Raw genomic sequence first — 16,878 nt, forward strand, 5'->3', positions numbered from 1 at the left:
CATGGTGTGGGAAGTGCATCTCAGATTGAACTTGGAAATGAGCCCTTATTCTTTATTGGCTGGCTGTGACTCTAAAATGTGAAATATTGGCTATGTCAACTCTTACTTACAAGTAACTCTTATCAATGTATGGGAAGTGACTGAGCCTGCACACTTGAAACTTTACTAAATGGTGGCTGTTTGCTTAGTTTCCTTGCTTTGTTTGTGCTCGCTGTTTTGTACAATAAAATTAATCTCTGGAGCATGTTAATTCAGTCTACCCTGACTTGACAGAAATGCTGCAGCTGGTTATGTCTCAATCGACACTGCTTTCTTGTAGTTGTAGTACTGCCCTTTAGGGGTTCTCTTTTGATGGTTTAGCACCATTTAAATATTTTAAAAAAGCCATAGCAAAATCCATGAGATTCAACAGTTTGAAACCCCCATTTCTGCAATTTGTGTCTAGAAATCTGTGCTTATGCACCAGTGGAGGACATACCAGACATTAAAATGAAGTCCATGTGCTCTTTCTTAGGTGGATGTAGGAGGTCCATTGGCATTTGGAAGGAACGCGGGTGTGTTTCATGACAACTTACTCCCCCTCCATTATTCTTCCCTCAGCCAACATCACAAAAAGAAATTACCTTGTCATGGGCACATTGATATTTTGTGGGAGTGTGCGTACAAACTAGCTACAGCATTTCCTACATTGCAACAATGAATTTTCTTTGTTAAGTGCATCATTAGCTATAAAATGTTTTGGGATGCAGTGAACTGAATGTAAAGGCACTATATGATTGTACGTGGTATACTGGTTAGCACAACGCTTTACAGTACAGGTGACCCGGGTTCAATTCCCGCTGCTGCCAGTAAGGAGTTTGTACGTTTTCCCCGTGACTGCGTGGGTTCCTCCGGGTGCTCTAGTTTTCTCCCATAATCCAAAGGCGTACATACCGGTTGGCAGATTAATTGGTCATTGTAAATTGTCCCTTGATTAGGCTAGGATTAAATCAGTGTTTCCTGGGTGGCGTTGTTCGAAGTGTGCTGTATCTCAGTAAATAAATAAATAAAAGTCTGTCTTCAGCATACAGTTGGCTTTTGTTAGATGTTTTTCCATAATTTGTATTGACACAGGCTTCACAGTAGCTCTACATATAAACTCTTATAAAGTATTTAATCCTAGATATGTCATAATGTCCTTAAGAGTGCTTTTAATCTGCACAATAGTTTGCTCTGTTCATTTACAAGAATGTCAGATAAAGGAAAATAAATTGAACTTTATGAATAGAGCTGTACAACACAAGATTCTGCTTTAATCAGAGATGTAAAGAACAGTCTTTGGATGTTTATGAAGCTAGTCAACAGTCATTTTTAATCGTGCCCTAAAAGCTCTTTGGTCCATGTAATTACAGAGACCCAGCATAATTTGAGTGCTTTTCAATTTAATTTGTTGTTTGCTTAGCACTCATTGATTTTCTCAGTATTGATCTTTCTTTTGCAGGGGTCACAATCAGAGGATGGAATTCCTTGGAGACTCTATAATGCAATTGGTAGCTACTGAATACTTATTCATACACTTCCCAGACCACCACGAGGGCCACTTAACGGTGAGACACACTCAAGCCATTATTATTTAAATTAATATCTTATTAGGATCTAAGCGTTGTGCCAGGCCTCTGTAACTTTCCTCATAGGTACTTATTTATGCCCCGGGCTTGGGGTTGCTCGTCCCTTGCCCAACCCTCCTTTCACAGCTGGGCTAGGGAACGTCCATGGTGGAGTTATCTTTTCTCACCTTGGCATAAATTAACAACTTCTATCAAAGCTCCTCGCACTTTTTGTAGCATTGAAATGTTTTGTAAATCTTCTAAAATAGGTCAATAAAAGTAGTTATGAAGCGATGTAAAGTTTTAACATCGACTTATTTGAAAATTCTTATGATGGGTGACCACTTCCATTTACTTTATCTTCTATTTCCTGTTTTATCACACTGTTTGCATTTCCATTATCAATTCTTAGTCTGGGATTTTTATTGAACTTCTTGCTCTGCCACTGGCCTCTCCCATCAGGGATGATGAAGTGGTGTGTCTGTCCAATTTTCCCTGCTCTCTCTGTTTTTGTTCCTTGCCCTCAGTGATGTGATTCTTCATTTTTGATATTCAGTTTTCGGCTTTGCTGTTCAGTTAACAGCGGAGTGCAATGAAAGAGATCATTAAAAGATAATTACTGGATGAATGTTTATAATTGAAAAGGCACATCATATCTCAGGCTTTTGTTTATTTCTTCAGTATCACCCTGTATCAGAACTACAGTGGATCCTAATAAGCCATGTGTCATGCCAAAGAGCATGCCTTATTTCTAACCAGCATCTTTGGGTTTGCAGTTCCATTATATCCACAATCATTTTTTAAAAATGGGTACAATGTGGTACTTGTAGTTATTTTTTGTTATTTTCTTTATATTTTGTTTGTCAGTTAGCTTTCTTCCCCACCCTTTGTTTTGCTCTCTACTCCTGATTTTACCAGAACTTTGTCTGTTCTTAGACATTTTCTGGTTCAGATTCTGCTCACTTCAGTCAGCTTGCTGTGTAACTTCGGGGGCAATTTGCTGTGTCCTGGTTACTGGATGTTGTGGGTTTGCTGCAAGAGTCCTGGTAAGTTGTGGCAGTGCGCTTTTACGATGGTACAGACAGAAACCATGACGAGTACTTAGCGTGGTATCGTTCCTTTGGGTTCATTTGTTCCAGAACCACAGTAGTCTTGCGAAAAAATCTGAAGGGAAGGTCAAAAATACTGGAAGCAGACTGCAGGTCACTGACCTGAAACATGAACCCGGTTTCTAGGCATCAAACCTACCAGGATTTTTCATTTCTCAATAAGGGATGACATTATGTACAAGAAACTACAGCCATTCAGAAATTGCTAAGAATGTTTTGATGAAAGAATTTCAATTCGAAATGCCCTCTTTCTATACAGATGCTGGCAGACATACTGAGTGTTTCCAGCATTTCCTGTTCTACTTTGCTTTTACATTACCTTGCTTTAGCTTAATACTGAATGTTGGAAGGAGGTGGTTGTAACTGTGTTCCTGCTGGGATTGTTGTCGTTGTAGTTGCTGCGAAGCTCCCTGGTCAACAACCGCACGCAAGCCAAAGTAGCAGAAGAACTGGGCATGCAGGACTTTGCTATCACAAATGATAAAACCAAAAGACCTGTAGCGCTCCGAACCAAGACCCTCGCTGACCTTTTAGAATGTGAGTGCTTAGTGTGCATTGTGTTACATAAGCAGAACACCGCTTTCTGATCTCATACAAGTTTATACTAAATAATTTATTTTTGTTTCATTCAAATGCTCATTGAAAGCTATTGAATGTTGAAAGACCTCAACAGAGTGGATGTGGAGTAGATGTTTCCTACCAACCCCACCCTATTTCTGCAATTTTTGGTTTACCAATGATAGAACTAAATCTTTTAACATCTTCAGCTTATCGGATGATTGCATTTCTTACACTAATGTCCAGAAGATCCATTTTGCTGAATTGGAAAGAGATCAATCCCCCCACCACATTTCATTGGTTCTCTCAAACTATGTTGTGTTTAAAATTTAGAAAAAATAAGACGTGTTATGTATGATCCCTCTAGTAAATTTGAAAAGACTCGGAGGCCATTTATTCATGATATAATTTGACCTTTTCCAAACCTACTCTATTTCTTTTTAGTATATGTTGAGGGGAGTAGTGTCAACGACACTAATGATTCTTTTTTATGTTTCACAACAGCCCATGTCTTTTTTTTTCTGTAGTTTAGTTGGTTTATCTTCGAAGATTCATTTTTTTGGGGGGGTATATTTTTTTTTCTTTTTTCCTTTTTCATGTTAATTTGTCTATATATAATATTCGTATCCTGTAAGATTGGGAGGTTCGATATCCATGTAATAACTGGGTTTATATTTATATATGATAATTACAACAATGTAATCCCAATAACTCTGTATGATTACTATGTTATGTTAATCTTTATCATTATGATACTAATAAAAAGATTGAAAAAGAAAAGGATGTTTCCTACAGTGGGGGAGTCTAGAATCAGAGGGCACAGCCTCAGAGTGAAAGGACGTCCCTTTAGAGCAGAAATGAGGAAGAATTTCCCAATCTGGGGTCTGTGGACCCCTTGCTCAATGGTATTGGTCCATGGCAAAATAAATGTGTGGAACCCGTGAGCTAGATGCTGGTGAATCTGTCCAATTTGTTGCTACAGGTGGCTGTGCGGGGCAAGCCATTGGATATACTGTATTTAAAGTCGAGTTTGGTTGGCTCTTGATTAGTAAGGACGTCAAAGGTTACAGTGAGAAGGAAGAAGAATGGAGTTCTGATAAAGCAAGAACGTAGGAATGACAGAACAGACTCAGTGGGCCGAATTGCCTAATTCTGCTCCTGTGTCTTATGGCTTAGTGGATGACAGTCCTTCCTCTGTGTTGGAAGGATAGAGATTTGCTTCTCACTCCAGAATGCAAAAATCCAGGCTGATGTTCCATTGGTCTGCAGCTGGAGATGTCTTCCTTCATGTAAGGAGTTAAACCCAGGCCCATTCTTGCCTCATGGGATGACCATAAAAGACCTTGTGACAACACTGAAGGAGAACGGTGAGGATATCTCCAGTGTCTAGGCCAATATTCATCTCTCTCTCTCTCTCCATATCACCAAATTAGATTATCTGTTTGCTACTTATGGGAGCTTACTGTGTTCTACTCAAACATACTGCCCCATTTCATACATTGCAATAATGGCTGTACCCCACTGTCTGCAAAGGTGACAGGAGGAGTGCTGTTGAAGGCGTATTTTTTTCCCTGTATCTCTTTTAATTCATAAATATATGCTGATTCCTGAAGCCATGCCCAACTTGTAGTATTAGATGCACAGTAATTTGAGAAAAATCGTGCAGAACGTTAGGCTGTTCACAGTAAAGTAAAAGCTTTATGACTCTCCGCCTGTGGCACATGCAAGTTATGATGTGAGAAATCTACCATCTTCCATTTCAAAGTACATTTGCAGCCAAAGTTTGCTTGATAATGCTCCTTTGAAGCATCTTAGTGTGTTTAACAGTGTTAAGGGTGCTATATAGATGTTGTTAAATAACCAGCTTAAATTTTAAAGGAAGGTACTGTATCTAATCCAGAGAGAGGATTCAAGGAAATAACTGCTTTCACACAGCCATCTCTTGTGATCTTACTTGCACTGCCTATAAAGGTAGTGGAAGCAGCTTCATTCATCACTGTCAAAAGAGAATTGGATGCATACTTAGTTGCACAGGAAAAGAAAACAGGGCTCTGCTGAGGAACGAGTGGCGTAGGAGTGGGATTAATTGGCTCTCTCTCTCAAAGCACTGGCATGTGTGATGGGCTAAGCAGGTGCTGTGTGTTGCCATGGTTTCTGCAATACAAAAAGGGCATTCTGATACCATCGCAAGGGCATATTTAGGATGCCACCGGTTGAGTGTGGAGTTGAAGGAGGGAATGGGGTCAGGAGGCAGTAAGTCGCAACTGAAATACAGAGGCCAATGATCTCATGGGAAATCTAGGCTCTTGCCGTAGCTAAATTCTGCATTTTCATGGTTGTTAAATTAGTGAAATTGTTCTATTATTGTCACATGACTGAGGTACAGTGGGTGGGGAAAATGGCTTGCATACCATCCATATGTTCATTGAGGTTAAACAATAGCAGAGTGCAGAATAAAGTGCTATAGGTAGATAGTAAGGGGCAAGGTCACAACCACGTAGATTGTGAGGTCAACAGTACGTCAAATTGTACGAGGGAACCATTTGATTGTCTTTATGATAGTCAGATAGAAGCTGTCCTTGAGCCTGTGGTACATTCTCTGAGGATTTTGTATCTTTGGCCCGATGGGAGGGGGGAGAAGTGGGAATGTTTGTGGTGTGTGGGGCTTTTGATGATGGTGGCTGCTTTACCAAAGCAGTGAGAAGTGTAGACAGGGTCCATTGAGGGGAAGCTTGTTTCCCTGACGTACCGAACTATGTTCACAACTCTAGATTTTGTAGTCACGAGCAGAGCAGTTGTCATACCAAAGCATGATGCATACAGATAGGATGCTTTCTGTGATATATCTATAAGCATTGGTGAGGGTCAAAGAGGACATAGGGTCATGGAGAGGTACAACACAGAAACAGGCTCTTTGGCTCATCTAGTCCACACCGAAATGATTTAAACTGCCTACTCCCCATCAACTTGCACCAGGACCATAGCTCTCCATATACCATTACTATCCATGTACCTATCCAAACTTCTCTTAAATATTAAAATCGAGCTCGGATGCACCTCTTGTGCTGGCAGCTCATTCCACACTCTCACGAGCCTCTGAGTGAAGAAGTTTCCCCTCATGTTCCCTTAAACTTCTCACCTTTCACCCTTAACCCATACCTCTGGTTGTAGACTCACACAAACTCAGTGGAAAAAGCTTGCTTGCATGAACCCTATCTATACCCCTCATAGTTTTATATACCTCTATCAAATCTCTCAATCTTCTATATTCTAAAGAATATATAGTCCTAACCTATTAAACCTTACCCTAAGCTCATAACTTTCCTATAACTGCCAAATTTCTTTAGCCTCCCAAGGAAGTAGAGGCGCTGGTGAGTTTTCTTGGCAATGGAGTCAGTGTGGTTAACCAGGACAAGCAATTGGTGACGTTCACCCCAAGAAACTAGATACCTTCAACCCTCTCAACCTCAGCACCGTTGATGTACAGTAAACAAGAGCATGTGTACCACCACCTCCCACTCTCCTCTTTCCTGAAGTCAATTACCAGCTCTTTTGTTTTGAAAGGTTGTTGTCATGACGCCATGCTCTTTAATTACTTCCTCTTCTCTGACTCATCATTATTTGAAACACGGCCCTCTATAGCGGTGTCACCTACAAAATTTGACGGAGGTCTACTCTAAAGAGCATGTTTGGTTAAAATTTACATTTTATGCTGGAGACGAAGTCGTTTTAAAACGATAGAACACTGACACGCAGGGTAAAGACTGTCATCGGTTGCTGGTGTTGGTCAGCAGTTGTATTTAACCTGGAGACCATTTGATTCCGTTGGAGGTGATAGAATCAAATGTATGGGAATGATTTGAGGCAGATAAAGAGTGTACACACTTAATGTTGGTGACCAGTGACCAGTTTCAACTCTATTGAAGCTCTACTTTCTATCCACTACTGCCCACCCCCTATTTCCCCTTCTCCCAACCCAGTCCCCCTGCTCCATACCATCTGTTGTAGTTACAAGGTCCTGGGGTTGGTATATAAGAGGCTGCCACTTTTCACACTGTCAGCAATGATCATGTTGAGCCCAACCCGTGCTTCAGGTTCACCTCTCATGGAGTGTCTTCACAGCTTCCACTGCCTGCCACCAGCCCTGCCAGGGCCATCCACAAAGTGTCAGGGGCTTCTTTCATAGTTTTCAAATGTGTCTGATAATCTGGGGTATTGAAAATAATAGTAACATATTTAAATACTTAACATGAGTATAGAATTAATACATTTATTTAAAACTACATTCAGCATGTTAATTAATTATAACATTAAGAGCATTTCAGATATTTTTTAATATAAAACAAACTGCTTCCTTTCTGGTGCCTTTTTTATCTAGGTTGGTGACACTGTTAACTGAATGGGGCCAGGCTAAGTGCCCCAGCTAGGCGTGGCCTAAAACTGAGGGGACTGATGTGACGTGTACTCACCCCCTCGCTCGGTGCATTATGGAGCTGCTGCTAGATTTGCTGCTGTGAGGACAGTCTGCCTCAGTATATTGGCACTCGAGCAATGGCTACTGTTAAAGGACACATGTTCAGTAAGGGCATGAGGTGGCAGATTGTCTTTCAACAGGATGTTCTTGAGGGGTTTCCCCACACACTTAAAGGTGTGCCTGAAACTGATTCAACATTTTTTTTGAAAATAGACGTTTCTTTAATCTTTGAATGCTGGCAGATAGAACAGTAACTTAAGAGGTCATAGGTCCTTGGATCTTTAACAGGTTTTAGTAAGACGCAGGGACATAGATTTGAGTAGTTGTACTCTTTAGACAGGGAGTGTGAATCTGTGGAATTCTTTGCTACAGGCAGCTGTGGAGGCCAAATCTTTATGTATATCTAAGGCAGAAATAGATAGATTCTTGATTGGTCAGGGCATGAAGGGATATGGGGAGAAGTCAGGAGATTGGGGCTGAGAGGAAAATTGGATTAGCCGTGATGAAATGGCAGAGCATTCTCGATGGGCCAAATGGCCTAATTCTGCTGCTATATCTTAATACATTATGATCTTATGATTGGAAGGAAACTGTTTTAACTTGGAGTGTCGTTGAGATCTGGAACTCACAAAGTGAAAAGGTGGTAAAGGTAAAAATCCTCATTGTTTTGCAAACGCTCCTGCACAAAGACTTGATGTGCTGAAACTTGTAGAACTGTACACTGTGAGCAAGGAAGTGGCTTGAGACTATCGATGCTTTCATACATCAAGGACACAAACTGAATGGGCTCATTCAGTGCTGAATACAGTATATCTGTGACTGGGGAATTCAACAGATGCAATATGGTCAACATTAATAATGCGTCATTGCTAAAACTTAATTTTCCCTTTTACTTAGCATTCATAGCTGCACTTTATATCGACCAGGACCTGGATTATGTCCGCACCTTCATGAATGTATGTTTTTTCCCAAGACTGAAGGTCAGTACATTTCAATGTAACTCTTCTTACTGTTGTGGAAATCTTTACATCTGATATTGCAGATCAATTTCAATCTGATATTGGAAATATTCTTTCCTTTCTTTTTAAATCTTTTTATTGAGTAAGTATACAAAAAAGGTAAGCCATATAAACATTAATACAATGTTAAAGTATAATAAAATTCCAAAAGATAACAATACCAAAAAGAAAATACTACAAACAATGTAATTTAAGCATAAGAAACCAAGATAACATAATAGTATACTAGATTTTATATATATCAATGGAAAAAAAGAAAAAAAAACCCCAAAAAAAAAACCCACCGTGCAACTAACTAAAAGCAAAGCAAAGCAATGGGCTAACTTGAAACCAAACAGAGTTAAACTTAAAATCACGTCCTCAATCCCGACCTCCATTAAAACAGTGAAAAAAAAACAAGAAGGGTAAATATTACATTAAATGAAAATATCGAATAAAAGGTCCCCAAATCTGTTCAAATTTAAATGAAGAATCATAAAGGTTACTTCTAATTTTCTCCAGATTCAAACATAAAATCGTCTGAGAAAACCAAAAAAAGGTAGTTGGAGCATTAAGCTCTTTCCAATGTTGTAAAATACATCTTTTCGCCATTAAAGTAAGAAATGCAATCATTCTACGGGCTGAAGGGGAAAGATTACTAGAAATTTTAGGTAGTCCAAAGATAGCAGTAATAGGGTGAGGAGAGATATCTATATTTAATACCTTAGAAATAATATTGAAAATATCTCTCCAAAAAGTTTCCAAAGTAGGGCAAGACCAAAACATATGAGTTAAAGAGGCTATCTGCCCCGAACATCTATCACAGAAAGGATTAATATGCGAGTAAAAACGCGCTAACTTATCTTTGGACATATGTGCTCTATGCACCACTTTAAATTGAATTAGGGAATGTTTAGCACAAATAGAAGAAGTATTAACTAATTGTAAAATCTGCCCCCAATCATCCACAGAAATGGTAAGCCCCAATTCCTGTTCCCAATCTACCCTAATCTTATCAAATGGAGCTTTCCTAAGTTTCATAATAATATTATAAATCATAGCCGATGCACCTTTCTGACATGGATTAAGGTTAATTATCGAATCTAAAATATATATAGGAGGAAGCATTGGAAAGGAAGAAAGTATAGTACTTAGGAAATTTCTAACTTGTAAATATCTAAAAAAATGTATTCTTGATAAGTTATATTTATTAGATAATTGTTCAAAAGACATAAGGGAACCATCTAAAAATAAATCCAAAAACCGTAAAATACCCTTAGTCTTCCAAGTTTGAAAAGCGCGATCCGTAAAAGAGGGAGGAAAAAATATGTTACCTAAAATAGGAATCGCTAACCCGAATTGATTAAGATCAAAAAATTTTCTGAATTGAAACCAAATACGCAAAGCATATTTAACGATCGGGTTAGAGACCTGCTTAAGGCGTTTCGAATCAAAAGGAAGAGATGAACCTAAAATAGAACCAAGTGTATAACCCTGAACAGATTGTAATTCCAATGCTACCCATTTAGGAATAGATAGTATATCCCGGTCAAGTAACCAAAATTTCATATGTCGAATATTAATAGCCCAATAATAAAATCTAAAGTTAGGTAATGCTAAACCTCCATCTCTCTTAGCTTTCTGTAAATGTATTTTACCCAGTCTCGGATTCTTATTCTGCCAAATAAATGAAGAAATTTTAGAGTCGACTTTATCAAAAAAAGATTTAGGAACGAAAATTGGTAATGCCTGAAACACATATAAAAATTTTGGCAAAAAAAACATCTTAACTGCATTAATACGACCAATCAAAGTTAAATATAAGGGAAACCATTTAGATGAAAGTTGAGTAATATGGTCTATTAATGGTAAAAAGTTAGTCTTAAATAAATCTTTATGTTTACAAGTAATTTTAATCCCAAGATATGAAAGGTAATTATTAATCAATTTAAATGGAAATTTATAATATAAGGGAAGATGTTTATTAATCGGAAAAAGTTCACTCTTACTAAGATTTAATTTATAACCTGAGAAAAGACCAAATTGTGCTAATAACTCTAAAACAGCAGGAATAGATCTCTCAGGATTAGAAATATATAAAAGTAAATCATCAGCATAGAGTGATAATTTATGGGACTTTAATCCCCGAGTTATCCCAGTAATATTTGAAGATTCTCGAATAGCAATTGCAAGAGGTTCTAATGCAATATCAAATAATAGGGGACTAAGAGGACAGCCTTGTCGAGTACCACGAAAGAGAGGAAAAAAAGGTGAATTTAAAGAGTTAGTACGAACCGAGGCTAGAGGGGAGTGATATAACAGTTTAATCCAGGATATAAATTTCAAGCTAAAATTAAACATTTCAAGCACCTTAAATAAATAAGGCCATTCTACTCTATCAAAAGCTTTCTCGGCATCTAAAGAAATAACACACTCAGGAACATTTTGTGAGGGAGTATAAACGATATTTAACAATGTACGAATATTATAAAAAGAGTAACGACCTTTAATAAAACCCGTTTGGTCTTCCGAAATAATAGAAGGGAGTACTTTTTCTAGTCTATTTGCTAATAACTTAGAAAAAACTTTAGAATCAACATTTAATAAAGATATTGGTCTATAAGATGCACATTGAGCAGGGTCTTTATCCTTCTTTAGTATTAAAGAAATTGATGCTCTATTAAAAGATTCCGGAAGTTTACCAAGTTTCAAAGAAGCCTCAAAAACCTTATCGAGCCAAGGAATCAATAAAGAAGCAAAACATTTATAAAATTCAACAGTAAACCCATCAGGGCCAGGAGCTTTCCCCAGATTCACAGAAAAAATAACATTCTTAATCTCATCCATTGTAATGGAAGTATCTAATAAAGAAGACATATCCTGTGAAATCTGAGGAAAGTCTAACTTATCTAAAAAATCATTCATATATTTAGAATCTCGAGGAGACTCTGATTGATATAAAGAAGAATAAAAATCACAAAAGGTTTGATTAATCCCCACATGATCCAATATCAATCGATCATTTTGGTTATAAATCTGATTGATTTGAGATTTAACATAATTAGATTTCAATTGATTAGCCAGCAGCTTGCCAATTTTATCACTGTGAACATAAAAATCACTTCTTGTTTTCTTTAATTGGTTTACAATCGAGGACGAGAGTAGTAAACTGTGTTCCATTTGAAGTTCAGTTCTTTGTTTGTATAGCTCCTCAGAAGGAGCCATAACATATTTCTTATCAATTTCTTTAATCTTGTCCACAATTGCCATCTCCTCCTGCTTCTGTTTCTTCCTCAAAGCAACGGAATACGAAATAATCTGACCCCGAATATAGGCTTTAAAAGTGTCCCAAAGAGTGTTAACCGAAATATCTTCTGTAAGGTTAATTGTAAAAAAAAGCTCAATCTGTTCATTCATAAAATTAACAAAGTCCGAGTCCTGAAGCAACAGCGAATTAAAACGCCATTGTCTATTGTTCGGTATATTGGCCATAATTTTAATAGAAAGCTTAAGTGGAGCATGATCCGAAATGGTTATAGAATCATAATCACATTTAATCACTGAAGGAATGAGACGAGAATCAATAAAAAAATAGTCAATTCTTGAATAGGAATGATGAACATGTGAAAAAAAGGAAAAATCTTTTTCCTGAGGATGCAGAAAACGCCAAATGTCCGTCGACCCAGAATCAGAAAGGAAAAAATTAATCAAATTTGCAGATTTATTAGGTAAAGTCCGTAAAGGAGCCGAACGGTCCAAAGCTGGAGATAAACAGGTATTAAGATCTCCGCCCCAAATCAATGAAAACTCGTTCAAATTCGGAAACTGATCAAACAATGATTTATAAAATTCCGGACAATCCATATTAGGAGCATAAACATTAACCAAAACTACTTTTTTATTAAATAGTAAACCACTAACCAATAAAAATCTACCATTCGGATCAGAGATAATATCCTGTTGTATAAAAGTAACTGAGGAATCTATAAAAATAGAGACGCCTCGAATCTTAGCATTGGAGTTCGAATGAAATTGTTGTCCCTTCCAGAATTTGAAAAAACGTAGTCTGTCCCCCCTCCGTACATGGGTCTCTTGTAAAAATAAAATTTGTACTTTAAGTCTCCGGAACACTTTAAAAACTTTTTTTCTTTTAATAGGATGATTAAGACCATTAGTATTCCAGGAGACAAAATTAATAATAGACTCCATAAATCCTAAAGTCAACCCACAACAAGGAGGATTGACAATAGGCGCGACCCACAAACCCGGAGAGGAAACAGAACATACAAAAGATACCGGGGAAAAGGACGCAACCAGTACTTCAATAATGTATATAGCCCAAAGAAAAACAAACTAAAACGTGAAGCCCCTCCCGCCACCCCCCAGCCCAAGACCCCAAGGCAAAATCTAAAGCAGACCCGCCAGAAAGAAGCAAGCGCTAAAACTACCCCCATGACTTCCGGTATACGCTCCCTAAAAAAAAGGTATAAATATGAAAAGGATCAGCTAATTGTAAAACAGTAAAAAAATAAGTAAAAAAAAGTTAGCTCAATTAGAATACACACAGAACAGAACAAAAGCCGGAAAATATATATTAAAAAAAAACCACAATAAACCTCAAACTCATGAATAGACACAGCAACAAAAAAAAAATAGGATTATTAACATAAAGTGATTATAAAAAGCAAAACAGAATAAAATTTAAAAAAAACTACAAAATTTAAGGCCGCACAGGAAATACGTAAGATGACAAAAGGGAAGTAACCACCCAGAATCCCCTGGGAAAAGAAAGAAATGACGCAGTTAAAAAGAAAGTTTAGCAGCCATATTAAGAAATCGAAAGTAAACTTTTCTGCCCGAATAGGGCACAGAAAAGTTAAAACCAACCAATTCACAGCCTCCGATCAACGGAGAAAATTAAAAAGAAGGCAATTAAGATGTTGGAGATGAAAGTTGATCCAGATAACTCTGGGCATCCGATGGAGAATCAAAAAAACGAAGGGCTCCATCTAACATGCGAATCCTTAGACGTGCAGGGTACAGCAGCGCTGGTCTTAAATCCATCTTATAGAATTCCGACATCACGGATCTGTAACGGACCCGTTGGTCCCAGATTGGTTTACTGAAATCTTCCACGAATCGGAACTTAAGATCCGAAAAATCAATGAAACCTTTAGATCGAGCGAATCGAAACAGTCTCTCCTTGTCTTGAAAGTAATGAAAACGTAAGATAACATGCCTAGGTCTATCTGACCTAGACGAGTATGATGGGATTCTGTGAACACGATCCAGTAGCGGTGGTTGGTCAGGAAATACAGTAGGGAATGCATCTTTTAAAAGTTGGGAGAAATATTTCATGGGGTTGTTAGCTTCAACGGCTTCCCTGACGCCAATCATTCGTAAATTCTGCCGTCGCATTCTAGATTCCAAGTCAGAGTTTTTAAAAGTCAAAAAGTCAAGTTTCTTCTTCATTACATTAACTGTTTCTTCGATTTTCCCCATCTTAAGCTCACTTTGTTGCGCGGATTTTTGAAGATCAGATATAGCCGACTGATGTTCCGCAATACATGTTTGCATCTTATCAATTAAATCGGCAATTTTCTGGAAATTAGTTGAGATTTCCGTATGAATCAGGTCTTTAACAAAGCCCGCAATTTCCGTACGAATCATCTCCCTAACAGAGGTTGAAATTTCCCTCTGAATTAACTCCGATATCGCTTTCAAAGTCACCGGTGATTCAGTCGGAGGGAGATCCGTAGCTTTCGGTTTAACCGGAGGTTTACCATCCTTGCCGTCTTTCCCGTTCTTAGACATAGCAGATCTAAGTATCATCCAATTGTCAGAGAATTCAGTTTAATTCAAAGTATTGTAAAAATTGATGCCTTAATAGTTAATTAAAGTATAGCTGACCATAGAGAAAAAAACTCAGAGGTAATGGAGCGAGTCTGATATTGGAAATATTGCAGATCAATTTCAAACTTGTGCATCAGTATTTGGAACTCTAATTGAAAAAAGATTTTATCACCATATATGAACTTCAGAATTGTGCATCTCATTTTAATACCAACCAGTGATGTTTTCTGACAATTTGCAAATGTCAATGCTGCTGTCAGTGGAACATAACAATAATACTTGTAAACCAGCATTTTCTTCAGTGTACTTGTGCTTTTTATTTCCCTGTGGTGTAGTTTGTGGCAAGGCTCCCAAACAGATGCATGTAAAGCTATATAGAATTGGTCTGACTCCTAGACTGTTTTGGTGCTACTGTGTTACCTATGTCCTATCACTTGTTTGCTTCAGAAGATAAAAGCTTATATGTTAAGTATGCAAAGGTTATGTTTGATGGAAAAGATAAAGTGAACAAGTTAATTCAGTCGACATGCACAGGTTTTAATTTTTAATGGCCTTTCTTCTATGTTGCTGCAGGAGTTTATACTGAACCAGGATTGGAATGACCCCAAGTCTCAACTACAACAATGTTGCCTGACCCTCAGAACAGAGGGGAAAGAGCCCGACATCCCTCTGTACAAGTGAGTTTTATTATGTGGAGCGAATGCAAATGCTTTTGTTTTGTGAAGATCATTAACTGCAAGCCGAGATTATAAATTTTCTTCTGTGCCTGTCTGCATCACCAGAATTATTGCGTTCCTCTCTGGTCTCATATACTTCAGATTCAAAGAGGATTGTTGGAGCATAACTAAATTGTTATTCAATTATTTGTAATCAGAACACTTAGTAGTGTGATTATTCTGCAATATTTTGGAATGCAATGCTGAGATGGGTAGCCTCCATAGACTATGTATTTCTCACATCAAATTTAGCAGACGAAGATACGAGGAAAATTATTGTGTTCCCAGAATTAAGCACCAACTAACCATTGCGAATGTTTTAATGCAATTTTGAGAATTTTTATCCTCTAAAAACAAATTAACATCGAAAAATTATTAGGCAGTTTGTTTTTCTTTTCCTATTAAGGCCTCACTGGAGTCATTAATGGCAAATTGATATAGTATTCCACAGTTGTACTGTCAAAACAAGAGTAAATATTTTACTCCAAGTCTGGCTTTATGCAAGGTTTTGCAGCAAAGAGTAAAGTATTTAAATAGTGCAGATTTTGGTCTGGAATTGCAGATCTTGTCAAAACTATGGACCATGTATTACCAGCGTCCCACCTTTTATTCACTACAGCCACATGAGGATCTACATGTTTCCACTTTACCACTCACAGTTAATTGTAACAAGTTCAATTTTCATAAGATTTGTTCTCCAAAGCTTAGCCTTGACTGAACTGTAAATCAAATCATTAAGTTGGACTCAGTTACATGGAAATAAAGTGTGTCTTCAGGGACTGTGTTCGGCTGTAGTCTGATGAATCACTCTGAAATATTTGCCTTCTCATTATTAGCTAAAACGTTGTCTGACTGGAAACCATTTTAATAACTGAACATTGCTAATAGGAGATCATTTTAAAAGTTAAACCTGATGAAAAAAAATTAACTATTTCCTGACTGTAGGACGACTTAAGTGCTTACGTTCCAATACAGTGTTGATCAAATCTGAGGTCAGCCTGTAATGTTTAGATAGGCACATGAATGTGAAGGAAATGGTAAGATACAGACATTGTGTAGGCAGAAGTGATTAGTTTAGTTGGCTATTTGATTACTAATTTAATTGGTTCAGTATAACATGATGGGCCGAAGGGCCTATTCCTGTGATATACTGTTCTATGTTCTATATAACCAGCGATCTAACAACATATGATCTAACTCTGCATCCAAAGCCGTCACATGTCTTCACATAGCTACGTCTAGATGTGCCTGCCTCATTATTCTCAAGGCGGGCTTCAAAATATATCTTAATTAACACTGGTCCATTCATCCCGTCACCCCCTGTGCTGTCTCCATTGATGCACCGTCCAGCAGCACTTTGAGTTTAACTCTTTCTTCCTTGTTTTTCAAATGCTTTGTTTTAGCTGTCCTTCTGCATGGGGAACCTCTCAGCTGTTTAAATCCCTCCCTTCTCACCTACCGATCACCTCTCAGTCTGAAGCTGTTTGAAACTGTCTTGGCCATATTCGGAATATTATATTCAGTTCTGCTCGTTCTGTTATGGAAGGGTGTGCGGAGAGAGTGCAGATATGGTTCAGTAGGGTC

At 37.8% G+C, this 16,878-nt stretch overlaps 1 protein-coding gene across 1 annotated transcript in view; it reads left to right on the forward strand.

Annotated features, from left to right (window-relative positions):
* Nucleotides 1-16,878, forward strand: part of drosha (drosha ribonuclease III) — a 168,906-nt gene that overhangs the window by 117,994 nt on the left and 34,034 nt on the right. The window contains exons 26-29 of the mRNA XM_063069658.1: nt 1,481-1,586; nt 3,091-3,232; nt 8,625-8,707; nt 15,152-15,255. Of these exons, the coding sequence (XP_062925728.1) occupies nt 1,481-1,586; nt 3,091-3,232; nt 8,625-8,707; nt 15,152-15,255 (435 nt within the window). The remainder of the gene's footprint in view (nt 1-1,480; nt 1,587-3,090; nt 3,233-8,624; nt 8,708-15,151; nt 15,256-16,878) is intronic.

This window comes from Mobula hypostoma, chromosome 17, assembly GCF_963921235.1.
Source record: "Mobula hypostoma chromosome 17, sMobHyp1.1, whole genome shotgun sequence".
NCBI classification, from domain to species: Eukaryota; Metazoa; Chordata; class Chondrichthyes; order Myliobatiformes; family Myliobatidae; genus Mobula; species Mobula hypostoma.